This window comes from Atta colombica, unplaced genomic scaffold, assembly GCF_001594045.1.
Source record: "Atta colombica isolate Treedump-2 unplaced genomic scaffold, Acol1.0 scaffold27, whole genome shotgun sequence".
NCBI classification, from domain to species: domain Eukaryota; kingdom Metazoa; phylum Arthropoda; class Insecta; order Hymenoptera; family Formicidae; genus Atta; species Atta colombica.
The window spans coordinates 1,792,153-1,810,307 of record NW_017259370.1 but is presented as its reverse complement, the minus strand read 5'-3'; the positions used below and the strand labels follow the sequence as shown (position 1 = coordinate 1,810,307).

The following is an 18,155-nucleotide window of genomic DNA, read 5'->3' as shown; positions in this document are numbered from 1 at the left end:
ATATATATATAAGCATATCATCTGATATTATTAATTGATCACTTAGAGATTTATAAAGTATTGCAAATAATATTTGAAATTTCTTGCATAATTTGTCATTTAGAAATATTTTTTATGAAAAAGTGATATAAAATTTTCTACTATGTTATATTTATTTTTCATTGCTGCGCCTTGATTTGGGTCAGGCAAAGCACGGGCCTCTCTTTTTGCGCCCTAAAATAACTCGAGTGTGAAACATTTAGCGCGTCGCAGTTTTTTTAGTTTATCGCAAAGTTCCGATTCGCGAACGTCGAAGGATAATTGAATTCCCCTTGGAAGGGTAGCTTTTAATACTGGCGGTGACCGGTTTTTAAACGTGCCAGTGCAGTCAACAATGACATTTTCCGGTAAAAATGCGCGCGAAAAAAAGGGGGAGGCCAGTCCCGGTATTTAAATGGCCATTGGCAGATTACCAATATCGGCGCACTGCTTAGTTAAACGAGTTACCGCGAAAACTCAATACGGCGCGTGTAGAGAGGAGAGGAGAGAGAGAGAGAGAGAGAGAGAGAGAGAGAGAGAGAGAGAGAAATGCGTATAGAGAGCGAGAAAAAGAATAGAATCGGCCATCGGGCGTGATCTATGTGTTGAAATCACATAGCACCGTTACAAAACCGCACTAAATGTATATTTGTCCGTTTAAAAGGTCACAAAATGGCGATTCATAGGTACGAAATAAACGAAAGTACATCAGATTACCTGTCGCCGGCGGGGTCCCGTTTTAATTCGCAAAATTGCATTGGCGTCGAGCTAATTGCAGTTTAATCCCGCGTTAGGAACTAATTACCAGAGCGTGCAGCCGTATTTGCGTTTACGGCGAGGCTCGTTAATTCCATAATGTATCAAAACTTTGTTCGAAGAATATATTAAATTCAATGCTGATATTTTCGTGATAACTGTATCTAACGAAACTTTAAACTCTTCTTGCAATTATATGTTGAGACCATTAGAGGAAGTTAATATTTTTTTCGATCTATTTACATTGTAAATTTTCTTCATAAAGAAAATTAAAAAAAAAACGTTTAATTAATTTATAATGCGCAATTTTTAATAATTTTACATTTTTATCTAAGATACTCGTTGTTACCATGAAAAATATTCCTATTGAAAAAAGTGCGACGAATATAAAATAAAATCGGTGATTGCGTTGTGCATATAGAGACACATCGATCGGCCGCGACAAGTAATTCAAGCTCGCGCCATTTAACCATTAGTCGACTGAAATATTTTAATAACATCCGCCGCAATGTGTGTTCAGCGAGTACATATCGAATATATTGGCATTTTAACATTACGAATTATTCATTTTCGAACGCGATACGAATTCTCAAACAAAGTGGCAACCAATGAGATAGATAGAGAGAAAAATGAAAAGAATGGTATAATCCGAGTCTTTGACATGGTTATGCACTCGAGAAATTTGATTTAACGAATCTATCTCTCTATCCCGTGATTTTATAAAATCTTTCTGTGTGTGATACTTTATTTTAATTTATTCATTTATTTAATTGTAATATAAAATGATATAATCATAAAATAATTATTTTATAATAATTAATATTTTTAGATTGTTTGTATATGATTACTTTTATACTTAATTGATATGCAATTATATACGTAATTTCTAATCGTTACACTTTTGCTCGTTGAACAGTTCAGAGACGAGCAACTTAAATAAAACCGTTTTGAAAAATTGAAATCATCGAGATATAAAGGTGATGTTTAAATAGAAAGTTTCGCTCATTATTCACTGTTTCACGCAAAAAGTCTTCGCTTGAAATATTTTCGCTCGCATGAACTTCACCGAACAAGTGCTTTGCCTTCTCTTTCATTCCCTCCTCTTCTGCTCTTTCTCTCTTTGGCAAACTCTTTTCACGTACCATCACCCTTATGTACCATTGTGGTGTTCCTTCGTTTCGCATAGAATCGAAATCTACGCTATGGAATCTCGTTGAACAATTCGCAGATCAAACGCATACGCATTATTTGATTTCACACAATAACGTCATTCGAGCGCATAGGGCTGACCTCGACCTTTACTTAATGCCAAGGTAATCGCGTACATTTATTCAACTAATAGACTTTAAATTTTAATTCTAAAAAATATAAATTTTTTTAGAAAATTAAGACATAAGTTTCGATGTGCACACGAGAGAATTTTTTCTTACGAGTTTATTCTGAAAAGTGTAGTGATCGTGGGACAATATTATATTTCGAAGAATTTTATGTAAATCTCTTATTGACTAATAAAATTACAATAAAATATAAAATAAGTTTGATTAATTTTACTAAAGTGCATGGTAAAAATTTTTTAAATATTGTACACAATTATCATATTCTCAAGGTAAATTTTAAGAGAAAATTCTTTCCATGCATGTACAGATACAGGGCGTAACAGATACAACAGATATTGCAGTTACGCGACAGACTTTGTAGAGGCAGGCACAGTTCAGTAGGTAATGACGGCGTATGTATATCGTTATAACTTATTGATTGAGTGAATTTATAATAAAGTTTGCGGCGTTCCAATTATGTTAGACTTGGGAAAATCCGCTGTGCAACTCGTGTTACAGATACTTAATATGTATTTGTAACACTGTATAGATTTTGTGTGTGTGTGTGTGTGTGTGTGTGTGTGTGTGTGTGTGTGTGTGTATACGAATAGTAAATTGGTTTTTTAATTAATTTTTTACACATACACATTTTCTCTCTTCGTTTTGCGTTACTCATATTTAAAGAAAACAGAAAAATTCATCATTTGCCTTATATCGAGAATCTTATTTTGAGATTCAACACACTTTTTTTTACAGAAAGATAAATTTAGAACTGATAAAAAAGAATCTGACAGAGAAATTAACACCATATTTCAAGATTTCAAGACATCAAGACATGTAGACGCATTGTACGTACATGTATACGCAGTCAGGTATAACGTCGAGCTGTTTATAAAACAAAGCACCTCCGGTGTTTGGCGCCGAACTCACGTTTAAGGAACCGAGCAAAGCGCTTTACGCGCTTGCTAACGCTTCGTGCTTCCAAAGTGGCACCTTTCGCAGTTTTCTTTTTTCTCGACGAAGCTCGACGTGAGAAAAGATGGAAAGGATGGAGTGACGAGACACGGTAAGCGGAGGTGGGAAAAGCATTTCCCTTTTCTTTTGTTCTATTTGTTGCTTCCTTGTCGCCTTTTCGCATTCGACATCATTTTCTTTTCTCGGTGCGTTTAACGCACATGAGTTTGTCTTCCCGAAGAGAAAGGAGTCGATGCGACATTTTTCTTATCGTCTTGTGTTTTCGGCTGTTTCCTCTCTATCTTTCTATTTTTGCATCCAATTGCCGATGCGAGTCGATTTACACGCGGAGAGAAAATCACAAAATTTTTATGTAGATATTCTATTATGCCTCTCGATTGTTCGTTTGCATATGAGAGATGATTGTGCGTGAAGCGATTTATTTAACAAAATAATAATTGGAAATTCATAAAGTAATTAGAATACTAAATTAGAAAAAAATCTAGATGAGAAAATGGATAGCATTTACGATCCTTGCTTTTAAACAATAGAACAGATTGAAAAGTGATTGAAATATAAAATATGAAGTTATAGAAGATTAGAGAAAAGTAAGTGAAGGAAATGATTGTGGTGACGATAGCGTTTTTGATCCTATTTCTATTCATCAGTCTTGTTCATCTTCCTTCTGTTCGCGCGCAAATAGATTTTTTTAGACATAAATTGTTTATATTTTCGTAAAGAAAGTCCATTTTCTTACAAAAGTTTCTCTATGATATCGTCTTAAAAATTTCTCGATAGCTTGTCTAATACTAACAATTTACTATTGAATATAAAATATTCTGTCAATGGAATATTCAAGGTTAAAAAGTTATTTTACTATTTGATCTGGTTGGACGTTCGTTTCTCTCGAGATAGCAATTTATCGATTCTCTGCAGACGCGGCCAATAGTTGCAAAAGTTCCACTGGACTCCCGGCAACTTTTCGCCCTATGAAATAAGATACAAACTTATCGAGGGAATTCAGAAATCTAAAGGATTGAGAACGGGAAACAAGGTGAAAGTGAAGAGCGGCCTTGCTAGAAAGTTTCTGTTTGCCGACGTAGGAAAAAGTATTTCCTCCACATTTGAGAACGAGACCTTCCACAATTCATCATTCCAAATTCATCTTTCCATCAATTCTGTTACAAAATTTTCTGTATCATGTGAAACGCTTCTCTATTTTAAATTTTAAATTACCAAAAATAAATTTATCAACGAATACCTCGATCAAATATAATATAAGCTGATGCTTAAAATAAAATTATAAATGCATGTTTTATATTTATGTTTTATTTTTATATCCATGAAATATTTATAATTACGAGAGTGATATTTTTTAAATTTTATACTAATTCCAAGTTTAACATTATTAAAACAAAATAGTACGATATAAAACAGTTTCGAATTTATATTACATTATTATTTTATTACATTTATTACTTTACGATATATGAATTTTTTTCACTCGTAATAATTTCCCATGATTATTTTCGAAACTTAATAGACAGACAAGTAGTGTTTACGAAAGTATGGTCGCACGCAAGCTATTCAAACACAAAAAATAATACGGTAATGTAATCGTCAAAAGCACGTCGTTGGTGGTCAGCGAACGCAGTCAGGTAAAAAACAAAATTACAGGTTCTACGAATGAGTGACTTTCTAGACCAAGAAATCTCAAGCTCGTGAAACGACGGTCCTGCGTTTCGCCCTTGCATTTCCACGGAATATATAATTACATAATGCCAGGTCGAGGAAAGATTTAAGGGGAAAGAGCCCTTCTTGAGGCGGGTTAGACGGACACTCCCTCTTCAGCGCACGCGCGCTCGTTTATACAACCTTGCGAGCCCTAAATGCCAACATTACATAATGGTAAATTTGCTCCTGAAAGGAACAAAAACCTCATTCAAACTTGACTAAAGGGAGAGAAATTCGATAGGGAAGCAGATGCGTTATCTCGAATCTCGAAACGCATGATTAAAGCGCTATATATGTCATTCAATAATTTTGGATTTTTTTCCAAAATAATAAATGGTGTGATCTGTTGTTTTAGAAAGCAAAACTAATATATATTTTGATTTATTAAAATTGATACTAAATTCACATTAAATTGGAAATTGAATAAAAAAATATTACAAGTGGAAAGATACAGCGGAAGTTTCGTTAATATTCCAACAAAATATCTGCACCTTGTTCGAAATCGCGTTATATATACATACACGATTGAGTTATCACTCCGAAAGCAATCTCGGCATACACTTGCATTCTAATTCTGTATCTCGCGCTTTAGTATAGAACCGCGAAAGGATTAGGTGCGGCTCTCCACAAATTGCCCGGCGTTATTTAAGCGGTGTGCTTCTTTGGTGCTTCTTTGAAGAACGTTCTTTTGTTCTTTGTATTCTTCGCACGCCTCAAAAGGAGTGCCGTGAAAAACACGACACAGGCGACGATGGCATGACGAAGGCGAAAGGAGATCCTGAAGTGTCTCGCGAGGGAGCAACAGTTAGCGGCCGCATGCGGTTTCAAGTTAGTCGCCATTGTACAAAAGTGGGTTGAACAAAGTTCCATATGTCGTCGCGCGATATACTTAGTCCAGCTTTACTTTATGTAGAAGGAACGATGTTATTCTGCATTGATCTCGTTTTACTCAAGGTACCTTCAGAAGAGTCTTCTCGGACCTGACACTCCAAAGAGGAATAGCCATACAGTTAAATCATGTACGAATATTAAATATAATTCGATACAATAAATTTACTGAAATAAGAGATAAAAGATAAGATCTAACCATATATCTCAAGAGGAAAAACTTAATCTTTTATTTTATTACTGAGAAATACTATGAAGATTAAAAAATGCACACGATCGAAACTTGGGGTCGCTGGTTAACCAATGCGGTTAACGTTCTAGGGTTAAGTTCGTAACAGTTGCAGCGGAAAGTGGGTTAAAGGAGGAACTCAATCCCGTAGGTCTCCTTGGACATCTCGGCGTTAGCCAAGTGTGGCGTCGGTATTGGAAAGGAGAAATCTTACTCGAAAGAGGGATGATCCTGGCCGTACTGCACGTATACGCGCCACCCCGCGCGCGTAATACATAGTTAGTCGTGCGTTCGTGTTTCTCGCGTGTACGTATTCCAGCAGACAAGTCTGCGTGCAAGCCGGTGGACGCAGGCGCCGGTAGCCATGGCGACGATTCCTTCGGATTGGCCACAGCTTCCACTTGAATCCCCGCCGCCCACACCCCCGCCGGCCCCAACGTACTATCCGCCACCATCGATAACCCCTCCGGCACTCGCATAGTCACGTTCAACCCCGTCGTAGCCAACCTACCACCCCGTCTACCGTTACTCTCTTCATTCTCTCCTTCTCTTCGTTTCCCACCTTCTTTCGATTCTCCATTCCCTTCAGTCCCTGTCTCCTTCCACCGACCTCCCCGTCGGCGTCGCGCGGTCAGAGGCGGCCGGACCATCCGACGCGGACTCGTCGCGTCCACCATTCTTATCGGGCAGGCTTGTTCCCTCGTCACGAATGTCGAATGCAGGTATACGCTTTAGTTATCGCTTTGGTTTTCTTGGTGTTGCTCGCGGTGACATTTGAGAAGAGAGAGTCTGTTGCGAATTAAGATAAACGGAAATTAACCCTTCAATATAGAATTGTCCAAAGCGCGTTTTGCATTAATTTCAGGATTTAAATTGTAAACGAGGGATTAGGAAAAGTTTATCTTTTGATATAGATAAAAGATGTAAAACATACATCACAATATTTATATATTTTATAAATATTCAAGAACAATCATATATATGGGTTGTCTAAAAAGTTCGTGCCGACTAACCTATATAATTTAATAAATGCTAAAATTTAAATCTTCTGTTTCAATTTTCCTTCAAAATCGGCACGAACTTTCCGGACAACCTAATGATCGTCAATCGGAATATTATATAATTATCAATTTTATATATATAACTATATAATCATATTTTATTTGATGATGAGCTAAACGCATCTCATCAAATGCTGTTAAATAATAACCAGAAGCAATCTTCATGAACGCAGCTCAGCAAACTTGGTATTCGCGATTAATTAACTCCAATACATCGCGTTATTAGTGTAGAGAGGAAGGAGGGATATGTTGCGTGCGGAGACGAGATATCGTGTATGTATATGTGTGCGACGCTCTCGTTGAGGCACGCGTGCGCGTGCACAATGTACGCGCGTGGATAGGTGAAACGCCACACTCGACCAATTACCATCCTATTTAACACGAAGAACTAACCGGCGCGCTGTTGCCTCCAGGCAATTGTGTCTCGCATATATGAATCTCACGATTTATAATATGAATGTCGACACTACTGCCATTGCCGCAAATGCGTGCAACTAACGTGAAATCTAAAGTGAAACTTAACGCTTATTGCAAAGAAAACGGGATCGGATTTTATTGAAAAATAGGCATCTATTTTAAAATCAAGCTATAGATATTTCCTACAAAACTTATTTTAGAAACAAATTTCGGTAATATTTTCATTTCTACTGTTACGGTAATTTGTATAATAAATATTTAAACTACAAAAGGATAATGGAAATTTCGTGATATTTTGAAAAATTTGAAAATATTACAAAAGCAACTGCGTTTATAAAAGTATTTTTCAAATTGTTTACGTTGGTCGTGCTTACGAAAACGCGTTATTGAGGTGAGCAAGCGTGATGACAAACGCGCATAATTGCAACAACGGCGTATAATCCCGACACATTTTAAAAACAGTGCGAAGACGAGCGAGGTATACACGAGGTATAATGATTACAGTCTCTCTCCACTATGTCTTCTCGACTACGGCGGGCATGCGCATAGGACGGCACTTATACAGCCTCGAACGATGAATATTCAGCGCTCTCGCGCAACCACCCTCATATGGATTACTTCTAGAACAACTCCGGTCTCGCTCGATTACGCATACTTTTAGCAATCCGTATTATAACCTACCTATAAACATTCTTCATTACACGTGATGTCGAATCCTGATGTCATTCAAATCGCAAAGATTCATTATTATGCAATTTAGAGATAAAGAAACAAATATGTTTCATTCGAATTTTACGATATTTGCGTTATTTTCAAATCTTATCGTTTGATATCAACGTCTAGATACTAATAATCAAATGTACGAAATATGGGGAAACTTAATGAGGAAACTTTGTATATTAGGAATCACTTGAAATTGAGTTTGTGAAACTTTAGGAATTGGATCAAGTCTGGTTAAAATTCATCGTTTGTGATACATACTTTCGGTAATGAAAAATTTTTTAAAGTAATAAAATATATTCCAATAAGAATATCTTTCGTAATTTTATCGTTAGAATTTAAAATGTATATGAAAATAAATTATGCAAATAGTTAATGTTATATATATTTTGGAAATAAATGTAGAGCGATTTCTTAAACTGTTACACCAAGTACAAATAAACGCGCTACAAGGTAATGATTATGTCGGTACCCGCGCTGTCATGTTCCCCGCATCACGTTGACTAGATAATTCCAGTGTCTCGTTTAATTACGTACGCACGGCTTCGCTTATTGCGTCAATCTGTCAAATTCATGCCGCTCTTATGAGTAATTGTATGTAATGTTCGATTCGTGTCTAACGAACGTCTGCACACGTGTTGCCACATTGATAATCAAGACACGTTAATGACATCCTTAATAACTTTCAAGAGCATGACAGACTCAATTATTTGGTCCAGTTCCTCCAATATGTACATATTTACATATCGTCAGACAGATTTTAAATTGAAAGCTGTGAATAATTTTATCTCAATATAAAACAGTTGCAATTCAAGAAAATAATTTTCAAATTAATATTGACTACTCTAAATCATGAAACTCGAAAGCACCACGCTGTTAATAATTATCTAACATCTTAACGTCTTCTTTTTTTAAGTCTAAAATGTAGTCGAAAATTACGAATATCTAACAGAGAATTCCATAGCCCGTTCGCGGTAACACGATCTGTTTAGGAATAAATACAGGGACGAAGGGTGCGCGAAGAGAAAGAGCGAGGGCTTCGCCACCCTTCTCTTTACAGCCACCGGTCGTACTTGGATGTCGGTCGTCGGTCGTCGGTCGTCGGTCGTCGGTCGTCGATCGTCGGTCGTCACTCGTCGGTCGTTGGTGCCGAAGCCGAAACCCTCTCATTCCCGCACCGAACCCTACCACCGCTTGGCGGTATCGCCACCCCCCAATGTCGTAGCACCTCCGCGTCAGAATCCAACCTCTCGTCGTCCCCGCGAGCCTCATAGCAGCCCTGGTCGAACGAGCGAGGGAAACCCTTCCTCCCTGTCCCCAGAGCGCCTACGCCTCCCGCGTTGCCCCGGCAACCTCAGCTTGGGGTTGGCCACCACCGCCTCCGTGTGCCGCGGCTCCATTCACCGCGTCCCCTCTCCTCGTTCCTTCTCCTCCACAACGTTCTCCGCCCTCTTCTTTCCGCCGTTATTCCTCATCCTTGTCTTCCCTCTCCTCTACCCCTTCTAACCTTCCTCCACCATCCCAATACTCCCCTACTATTCGTCCCTCTCTTACCGAGGTCGCTGCTTCGCCTCGGTCCAACCCTCGTCAGTCTTCACCCTTCTACCCTGGTTTCGACCTCGTCTCGACTGGAGTCTGCGAGAAAGGACGAAGTGAGGAAAGGGAATGCGTTGGTATAGGTATAAAAGAAACAAGAAGAAACAGTGTAGCGGCGGTGGCAACGGCTCCTCTGGAAGCCAATCGGATTAATGTATCTCGAATAATTCATGCATAATTTTGTGCCATGCGCGAGCGAGGGAATGTGCACATCTTAGCGCTAAGTCAATTTCAATGATGATTGTAAAAAAGAAGAAATGGATAAAATTGCAATTTATAAATTGTTTAAATTGTGTTTCCTCCAAGGAATATAAGGAATATGAGGAATATAAGGAATATAAGGAATAACAGATTGTTAAGTGCATATTGTATTATTGATTATACAAATGATATTTAACAATATTGCAGTGATATAGCATCTTCGATATGCAACCATCTTAGAGAATACACAGATTTGTATAAATTGTGACAAGATACAATAGTCAGAAACAGGAGAATCGTTCTTGGCCAAATAGATATTGCGTCGCTTTTCGACACGAATCCAACACCGACCCTCTTTTAGGAGGGCTCTTATACTGACGAGTTGAATTCGTTACGATGTTACGCGACTCTTCGATCGAGAGGGAGAGTTCCGCTCTTGTCTGACACTTTTTCGTGACTATAGGTGAATCAAATTGTCGCTGTACTAAAGGCGGGAAGAAAAGAGATGGGTCTGATTCGATCTTCCGCGTGGAGGACTCGTATGGCCGTGTTGTTGCATACGAAAGAGGGAGAGAAGGGTAGCAGGTCGAAGGGGGTTAAATCGATGGTAAAATCTTGCTTTCTCTCTTCGTGGACGTGGAAGAGAAATGAGAGGCTGCTCTTGACGATTTGCCTCTTGCAACTGAGAGAACATCCGAAACTTGAAATCGGTCTCCGGCCGCCCTCCTCGCAAATTCGCCAGGTAATTCGATTATATCCGCGCAGCTCGTCCTGCGAGAGAGTCGCGATCGATAATACCCGCGTTTCGCGTCGGATCCTGCCGGTATCCGGTTCTCGGCAGTCGCAAGGTATCAGTTTTCGTTGCGCGTATTTTGACTTCGGAGAAGAGAAGAGAAAAGACAAACGGTTAATTCGCGAGCAAAGCTCTAGTCATAAATATCAATGCATCTTTCGTAATCATTCACGATAAATTGGACATAATATGATAAGCATATTATTTTCCGCAACATGATATGTGCAATGATTCATTAATGAGTGAAAATATGCGTTGAATATTATAGACAATTTAGAAAACATCTAAGACCTTTGATGTCATATAAATTTCATACAAATGAAGAGCTTTTGATTTTATACAAAGTTCATAGAAATTCTATTTATTTTTTAGTTTTTTAAATTATAATTTGAAATTATTCAAATTTTTGAAATTATTTGTTTGCATAATGCTTCAATTATACAAAAATGATCGATTGATTAAGGCTTCAGATATATACCAGTGTTGAACGTATACAGTTTATGTCACGTATACTATAGATTTTCAGTATTGGCAATGTATATTCGAACATGGTCTACTAAGTTTTAGAAATAAAGTAGTAGCAGAGAATCGAATTTATATATATGTTCGATCACAAAGGATGCCGCAAGAAAAAGATTTTATAAATAGATATGCCTTACGGTAGTGGTCTCTCGCTATCATTAAAATGGCTATCATTAAAATATATTCCATCTAGGTGGCGTTACATGGAAATGCGTTTTATCGGTAACGGTGATACTCCGGAACAGATAATCCAATTAAAAGTTACATGTACACGAAGACAGACTCGTTATTCTCGTATTGTGAGTAAAGGCGGCTTTAAATGACATGGCTAATGTACGCCAATATTAGCAAATATTGTACATTCACATCATGACATGCATAATTATCCATATAAATGTAGGTCAATATTTAACGAATATATGTAAAATTGGCATATATTAGCCATGTCTTTGAAGCGCGATTGGTTTCTATTCTGGGACCACATTCTCGAAAAGTATCGCATACAAAAATGTACGAAAATATAGTATACGTTACGTTATGTTATGGATTTCTCTAGTATTTTTGTACACGATATTTTTCGAGAACAAAGCGGTAATTGATACGCGAGATTGTCTAACTATCAAACTTGCTCTGACACAATCGCGATAAAAAAGCATATGTATGTGTAGTTGTAAAACATTAAGTAAACGAATATATGTCCTTTGTGTAAATTCGAGCTTTCAAGCTTCCTCGCTTTATCAAACGATTGAAGCAAATAAAATGATTGATCGTATCGGTAATGAGAACTGTGAAAGAAAATACAAAAAAAAAGTTCCATCAACAATTTAAATTTTACAATTAAAATCTATACTCAAAAGTAGATTCTAAAGTAAAAAGATCACAGTTATCATAATTATTTATATATTTCTATAGTTACTAATATGTATTGATTTCGCGAAAATTGACGTAGTATGTTAATTAATTTCGGAACGTACGTTTGACATCATTTTGATATTCTCTCCGATATTCTCTCGAAATTACAAATCGCAATAATAGGCGACAAGTAAACGGATCAAACCGCGTTGTTGCTTATTCTCTTGCGTCTAAAAGTCCGGGGGCGTGTAGATAGCGTGCGACGTACCTGAGAGAGTAATCACGCATAGTACCTACCTACCTGGCTGCTAGCATAGCCGATCGATTACCGTACAGCCGCGCGGTGCACACGCCTGCCTGCCGCCACGTACCGCAACTACGTGACAAATATTATCGCGATCGACCGACCCGCTGCGTTTGATGTGGACGCGTTTATGAAATGCCGACACGCCGATAATCATGCGCGCGACCAGTGCCCAAGGCTAAATCCGATTTGTAATATTAATCTCACAATCAGCGCTGCGCCTCGCTCTCTTTCTCTCCTTTTTCCTCCCACATTTTCTCTCACTCTTGCCCTCCCCCATCTCTATCTATCTATCTATCAATCTATCTCTCTAAAACTTAGCTATTACTTGTTTTGTATCATTCATCTATGATATCTATACTTGTACTTTATATTTTATTTTTTATTTTTCATATTTCAAAAAATTCATTGTATTTGTATACATGATTTCCATTTTTTTTTTGTAATTTTCTTTCATTTTTATAAATTCTCTCTTTATATTATCTTTGCTTTAATTTGTTCTGAAAAGGCAGAGTTTTAGAAAATAATAAATGCTCTTTCTCTCTCTCTCTCTCTCTCTGATATTTTTTAACTCAATTATTTCATAATTACTTATTATGTATCAAGATTTTTTAATTTTTTCTCTACTTTTGTTACATTTCTATATTTAGCATTATTTTCTTATCATAATTCTATGTATATCAAGTATTTTAATCTTTATTTTATTCACTCTTATTCATTTATTTTCTTTTGTTTTGCTCTAAACTACTTTTGCTGCATCTAATCTTCAAGCTGTTACAATTGTATGTATTATACCTTGAAGAATCATAGTCTCAGAGCGTAAAATAAATAAATTTAAAAAAAATTAATTCTTTCTCTCTCTCTCTCTCTCTCTCTCTTTCCGATGTAGTTTTTAACTGAGAAATATTCGGATTTTATGAAATTTTTATCTATTATATTTTACATAATAATATTATATTTTTTATTTTATTCATTTCGACAAACGAATATTGAGTATATATTTTTAAGCTGCATTTGATGTTAATAAAATGAATAAGTGGATAATTCAACACATGTTAACAATACTACACATTACATGTATACGCGTACAAGTATTCAAGATACAAAGTTTATTTTCGCTTTGTCTGTATAAAATTAGTCACGCGGATGCGATGGTAGACGGGAAATGGGTTTGATTAATCGTGAGTATAATTCACCGGAAGCGTTGTTTTTCCGATTGGGATCGTTCTGATTACAGTGCCATGGGGATCGGATGTCAACGATCTACGTTTAGCGCACGCGATAAACAACCTGAACAAACACTAGTGAAAAGGCCGCGCTTTTAACTCTGGAGCGCAGAAACAAATCTGCGTCTCTTTGTGGACTAACTTGTTTCGCGCGAGCTGTGGCAGAAGCGTTCTCCAAACACGTCGGGCGCCATTATGCGGCCAAATGGATCGGTATATTTAGTTGACTTTGGCCCGTATTCAGATCTCGCGCTCCCAAGATCTTCAGCAGCTGGTTGTCGTTGATGTACATATGGCTTCTTAGATTTACGCTGGGACATTTAGTATGTGCTCGCTAATTGTCACGGTCGCGACTGTATATTTCTTCAGACTCACCAATTGTAACATTAACAGACATTACATCGTTGTTTCTGCAATCTTTGATCGTTGCCCAACATAGAGTGCTTTCCATTTGATGACACAAGTCAACACAAGCATCATTCTATCTTTCATGACATTCAGTGAATAACAAAGATAGAACGATCGACCCTTGTGCCGACTTATGTTATCAAATGGGAAACACTTATAGATGTTAGTTGAAAAAGAAAAATATTTGTGAGTGATTTTAAAATGCTAGAGATAAATAAAGGCATGGAGGCCATATCTGCAAGATCATCAAAATACGTCATGCCTCAACTATACTCGTACAAAACAGTATGCTCTTACAGCAATTTGTGCGTCTGACGGATATCAGTTGGTATCGGAAACAAACAATTTGCTTATCTTATCGCCGTCGACAGGCGGTACAGTCTCGAACTAGCGCATCGGTGATGATGCGAATGTGGCGAGTCTCTCACGAGCAAGCGAGCAGATACGCGTGGACGCTCAAATGAGGAGACGACTGTACGTGTCTCTCATCTCGTTGTGCCCCCTCTGTCTCGTTTCCGCCGCCGTCGCCACCACCACCACTCGTACTCGGCCGCGCGTTCCTGTTATCTCGCTTCGACTTCTCTCGCTCCCCCGCCGCTTCGTCCCCTCCCCCGCATGCCGTGCCAACCAACGAGTCGGAGCCGCTTTCGCTTTGTGCGCGCCGGGGCGGCGGTACATCAAAGCCTTCTAGTTCCCGCTCCGGCCTTTGACGGTCGCGTCGCGGCCGCTCGCTCAGTCATCGCTCGGTTGTAGGCGATGTCGGCGCGGCGCGCTGTAGATGAGCGGATCGCGCGCGCGCGCGCGCGCGCTCTCGCACGATGAGCGCGGGCTCTCAGAGGTCAGCCGCGAGTTCGCCGTTCACCACGTCCGTCGGGTGATCCGGATACGCGGTACAACGGCGAGTCAGCGGTTTTCGTTTCGACGCTCACAAAACGCGTATGTATTCGTGTGACTTCGTGGCGACCGCGAATGCGTTTGGATCGTGCGATGCCGTCTCGCGGCGGCAAGTACGCGCGTGTCAGCAAAGTGGCCACCAAGGGGCGCCAAGTGCGCGCTCAGCAGCACGTCTCTTTGGATTTTGTAGAAACCGAGGGAACAAGTATGGCAATGGCGACGTCGACAACGACGTTGACAGAGATGACGACAACGACGACGATGACAACGGCAATATTTACGGCGACAACGTCGACGGTGACGTCAAGCGGAATGGTAGTCGCGACAACGAGAATGGACAAGCCCGCGGTAACAACGGCGTGCAATGAGGGTCGATCGCAGTGGACTGGGCGCATGCGCCAGTCCCTGGAGAGCAGCTCCGAGCCAGCCCGTGAAAACTGTACCCCCTCGGTGCATCGTTATCCGGAAAGGCAACGACGACGGGAGAGACACGCCGCGGGGAGGAAGCATCGACCACCAGGGAGAGATACCGAGAAAGCCATCGCCGGCACCTCATGCTCCTCGACATCGTCGCCGCCGGCACTTTCCTCGCCGTCTTCTTGCGCGTCCTCGCGCCGTTCGAGCTCCCCACTGTCAAGCACCTCGTCACCAGCGCGCTCCTCCACCTCGTCGTCGGTCACGAGCGATCCGCTAACGATCAAGCCTGCGATCAGAAACGAGCAAAGAAGCACTCCCGATCATAGCGACGACGGGATTGGGAAGCGGAGACAAAACGTTGGAGAGACAAGACGAGACAACGGTGAGACGACTCATGGAACGACTACGGAGACGACGACGTCGGTGTCGACCTTCTCTTCAATCACTGTGTCTTCCTCGTCGCCATTTCCCTCCCCCGTGTCCACGTCCTCGACATCTTGCCGGACGGCGACGACGCCGCGCAGCCACGGTGGCGATCATGGTGTTGCGCACGTCTCGTCCTCTTCGTCCGCGCTTGAAAGACTGAGAAGTGCCCTGGAGAATTACGACCGTAGTCGAATCTACCTCGCCCACGTTTGCTACTTGGATTGGCGGGATCTGCCGGGTAAACGGCGTGGCGGCACCGTCGGAGGTCACGACGCGACGCGGAGCAGCGAACGGGTGTGGGTGGTGGGGGCGGCGGATCACGAGGGCCATCATCGGACACGATTGTTGGTGGCCGGCCGTCACTGGCGACCACGTTGTCTACGCAAGGTCAACATGTTGAGTCAACCAGTGGTGTATGCTGGCGGTGGCAGGGGTTCCTTAACTTCCGATCTATTCCTATGGTGGTTCCATCGTGAATTTGCTGTTACGGCGATGGCGATGCATCCTGACGGAGCCGTGCTGGTAGCGGAAAGTGCCGATTACTTGCCACCAGAAGGTGACTGCGTCGCCGCGGACGGTCTTGTACGGCTGTTTATTGTACCCAAGGATTGCATGGAAACGCGACTGGTGGTCCGAGAATTAAGAGTGCGTCTGGCTACAGGTATATTATCGAGAGCACGCTGTGGCGTTTACTGCGATAAATATCCCTCAATTTTGGGTTTGCCCGAGGAAGAGGGCGATAATCGATTGGACGCATATCTAAAAAAATTTACACTAAAGGAAGCATTCGCGGATCTTCATCGCGCATGGCTCAGTGTTCGATCGGAGACATTCGCTCGCAGCTGGACGCTGCCACGCGATCGCGAGGATCATTCGCTGGCGGGATGTAATGGCGCCATATTGCCGCCTAGAATCCATCCGGTGGATCAAGAGGAGGATAGAATGCTACTTGTCGAACTGCAGAGTCTCGCCAGGGAGATCGGACTGGAGGTCACCGATGACGAATTCGGCAGTTGGATCCTTGACGAAGAGAGTGCGCTGGCGCGTCTTGTTAAAAAAAAAGAACCAGACGAGGAACAACAATGCCGAGTTAAAATCGAGGTAGAGACGGATAGATGGTCGGAGCGCAATGGAGACGAGGAAGAAGATGGGAATGACGGCATTGAAGAAGATGACGGCGAGGATGAGCCTACCGCCGAGGAGGCTGTTGGACTTCTCTCAAGAGTGCTGCTCTGGATGGAAAGAGAACCTCTCGATCCGGGACTTCTACTGGCGGTCAGATCGATGCGTGATACTGCCGCACTTATGGTAAGCACCGCGGCTGATAAGAGACAACCTCTTGAGAGCCTTTATATCGATCGCCCGCGAAAAAGAGAAAAGGATGAAAGAGAATGAAAAGAGACGGCAAAGAGCAGGAAATCGTGCGCGATCTTGCGAATTTACAAGCAGATTGAGCCAATTTTATCGACTGTCACTTGACAAAAAGCGACCAGAGGGTAAGGGAGATTGAACAAGTGGTAGGTGGGTTATGCTACTGTCCTCAAGAAGGGCACTCGATTTTGATGATACGTCGCCGATGTTTCGTCGAAGCGAACGGACGGAAAGATTAAACGAACCCTCGAGAAGTACATTCCTCCCTTCGCAATCCCGTACACGATCTTTGCAAATTAACGCTCAAGCTGTTCCTCGATAAGCACTCTTTGATAAGCTCCCTTTTGGAGCGAATCGAATTGGATATCGTGTTTCTTTCCTACGAGAGTGAACTGTAAATCCTTAGCGGTGTATCCTTGCATCTTTTACGTTATTGACGTTATCGCCTGAACGCACTCTTGCGATTCCCATTCAAACGTATGTACACTGTATCACGCATGCGTGATGAAACAAGTACCGTAATCATATAAAGATAAGACAATTTGTATTCGGCATTATGATAAGAGCTAATGATCGCAGCAACACCTGGATCTTATTATTTTATTTATATTCACACACGCGCGCGCGCGCGCACACACACACACAACTGTGGACGTAATGTTTTATTAACATAATAAACATCAAGAAATCAAAGATTTTAGATAACTTGTTTTAATTTTTACATTTTATGCTGATTCTACAATTAAACGGTAATCTGTAATCTTAGAAACTGAATGCTGACCAACTTTACTGATTCATCGACTTCGACCAATCATGATTTCTTCAATTATTCTTTAGACTCGCTTCTGACTCACCGATTACAGACTATTGACTCATTATAGAATCGGCATGTAATGTAATATCGATATTTAATCTACACTTTTGTATTGAAGTATATATTGCAGCTCTAAATATCTTTTTTTTTGATGTGATTGATGAGCGAAATTATAGATTAGTACTAGATTAGTATAGAGAAGAGCATATCAGTCCTTATATGTCTAAACCTAGTCAAA

General features: G+C 40.5%; 1 protein-coding gene across 4 annotated transcripts in view; it reads left to right on the top strand.

Moving 5' to 3' along the window:
- Nucleotides 1-18,155, top strand: part of LOC108689542 (protein pangolin, isoforms A/H/I/S) — a 201,074-nt gene that overhangs the window by 154,001 nt on the left and 28,918 nt on the right. For 3 of the 4 annotated variants that reach the window (XM_018196337.1, XM_018196335.1, XM_018196338.1), the window contains exon 1: nucleotides 14,854-17,040. The exons of the other annotated variant lie outside the window; for it this stretch is intronic. In XM_018196337.1, coding sequence (XP_018051826.1) covers nucleotides 14,965-17,040 — 2,076 coding nt within the window. In that variant the 5' untranslated portion in view covers nucleotides 14,854-14,964. Of the gene's footprint in view, nucleotides 1-14,853; nucleotides 17,041-18,155 lie in introns of those variants that run through there. 4 annotated transcript variants of the gene reach the window in all.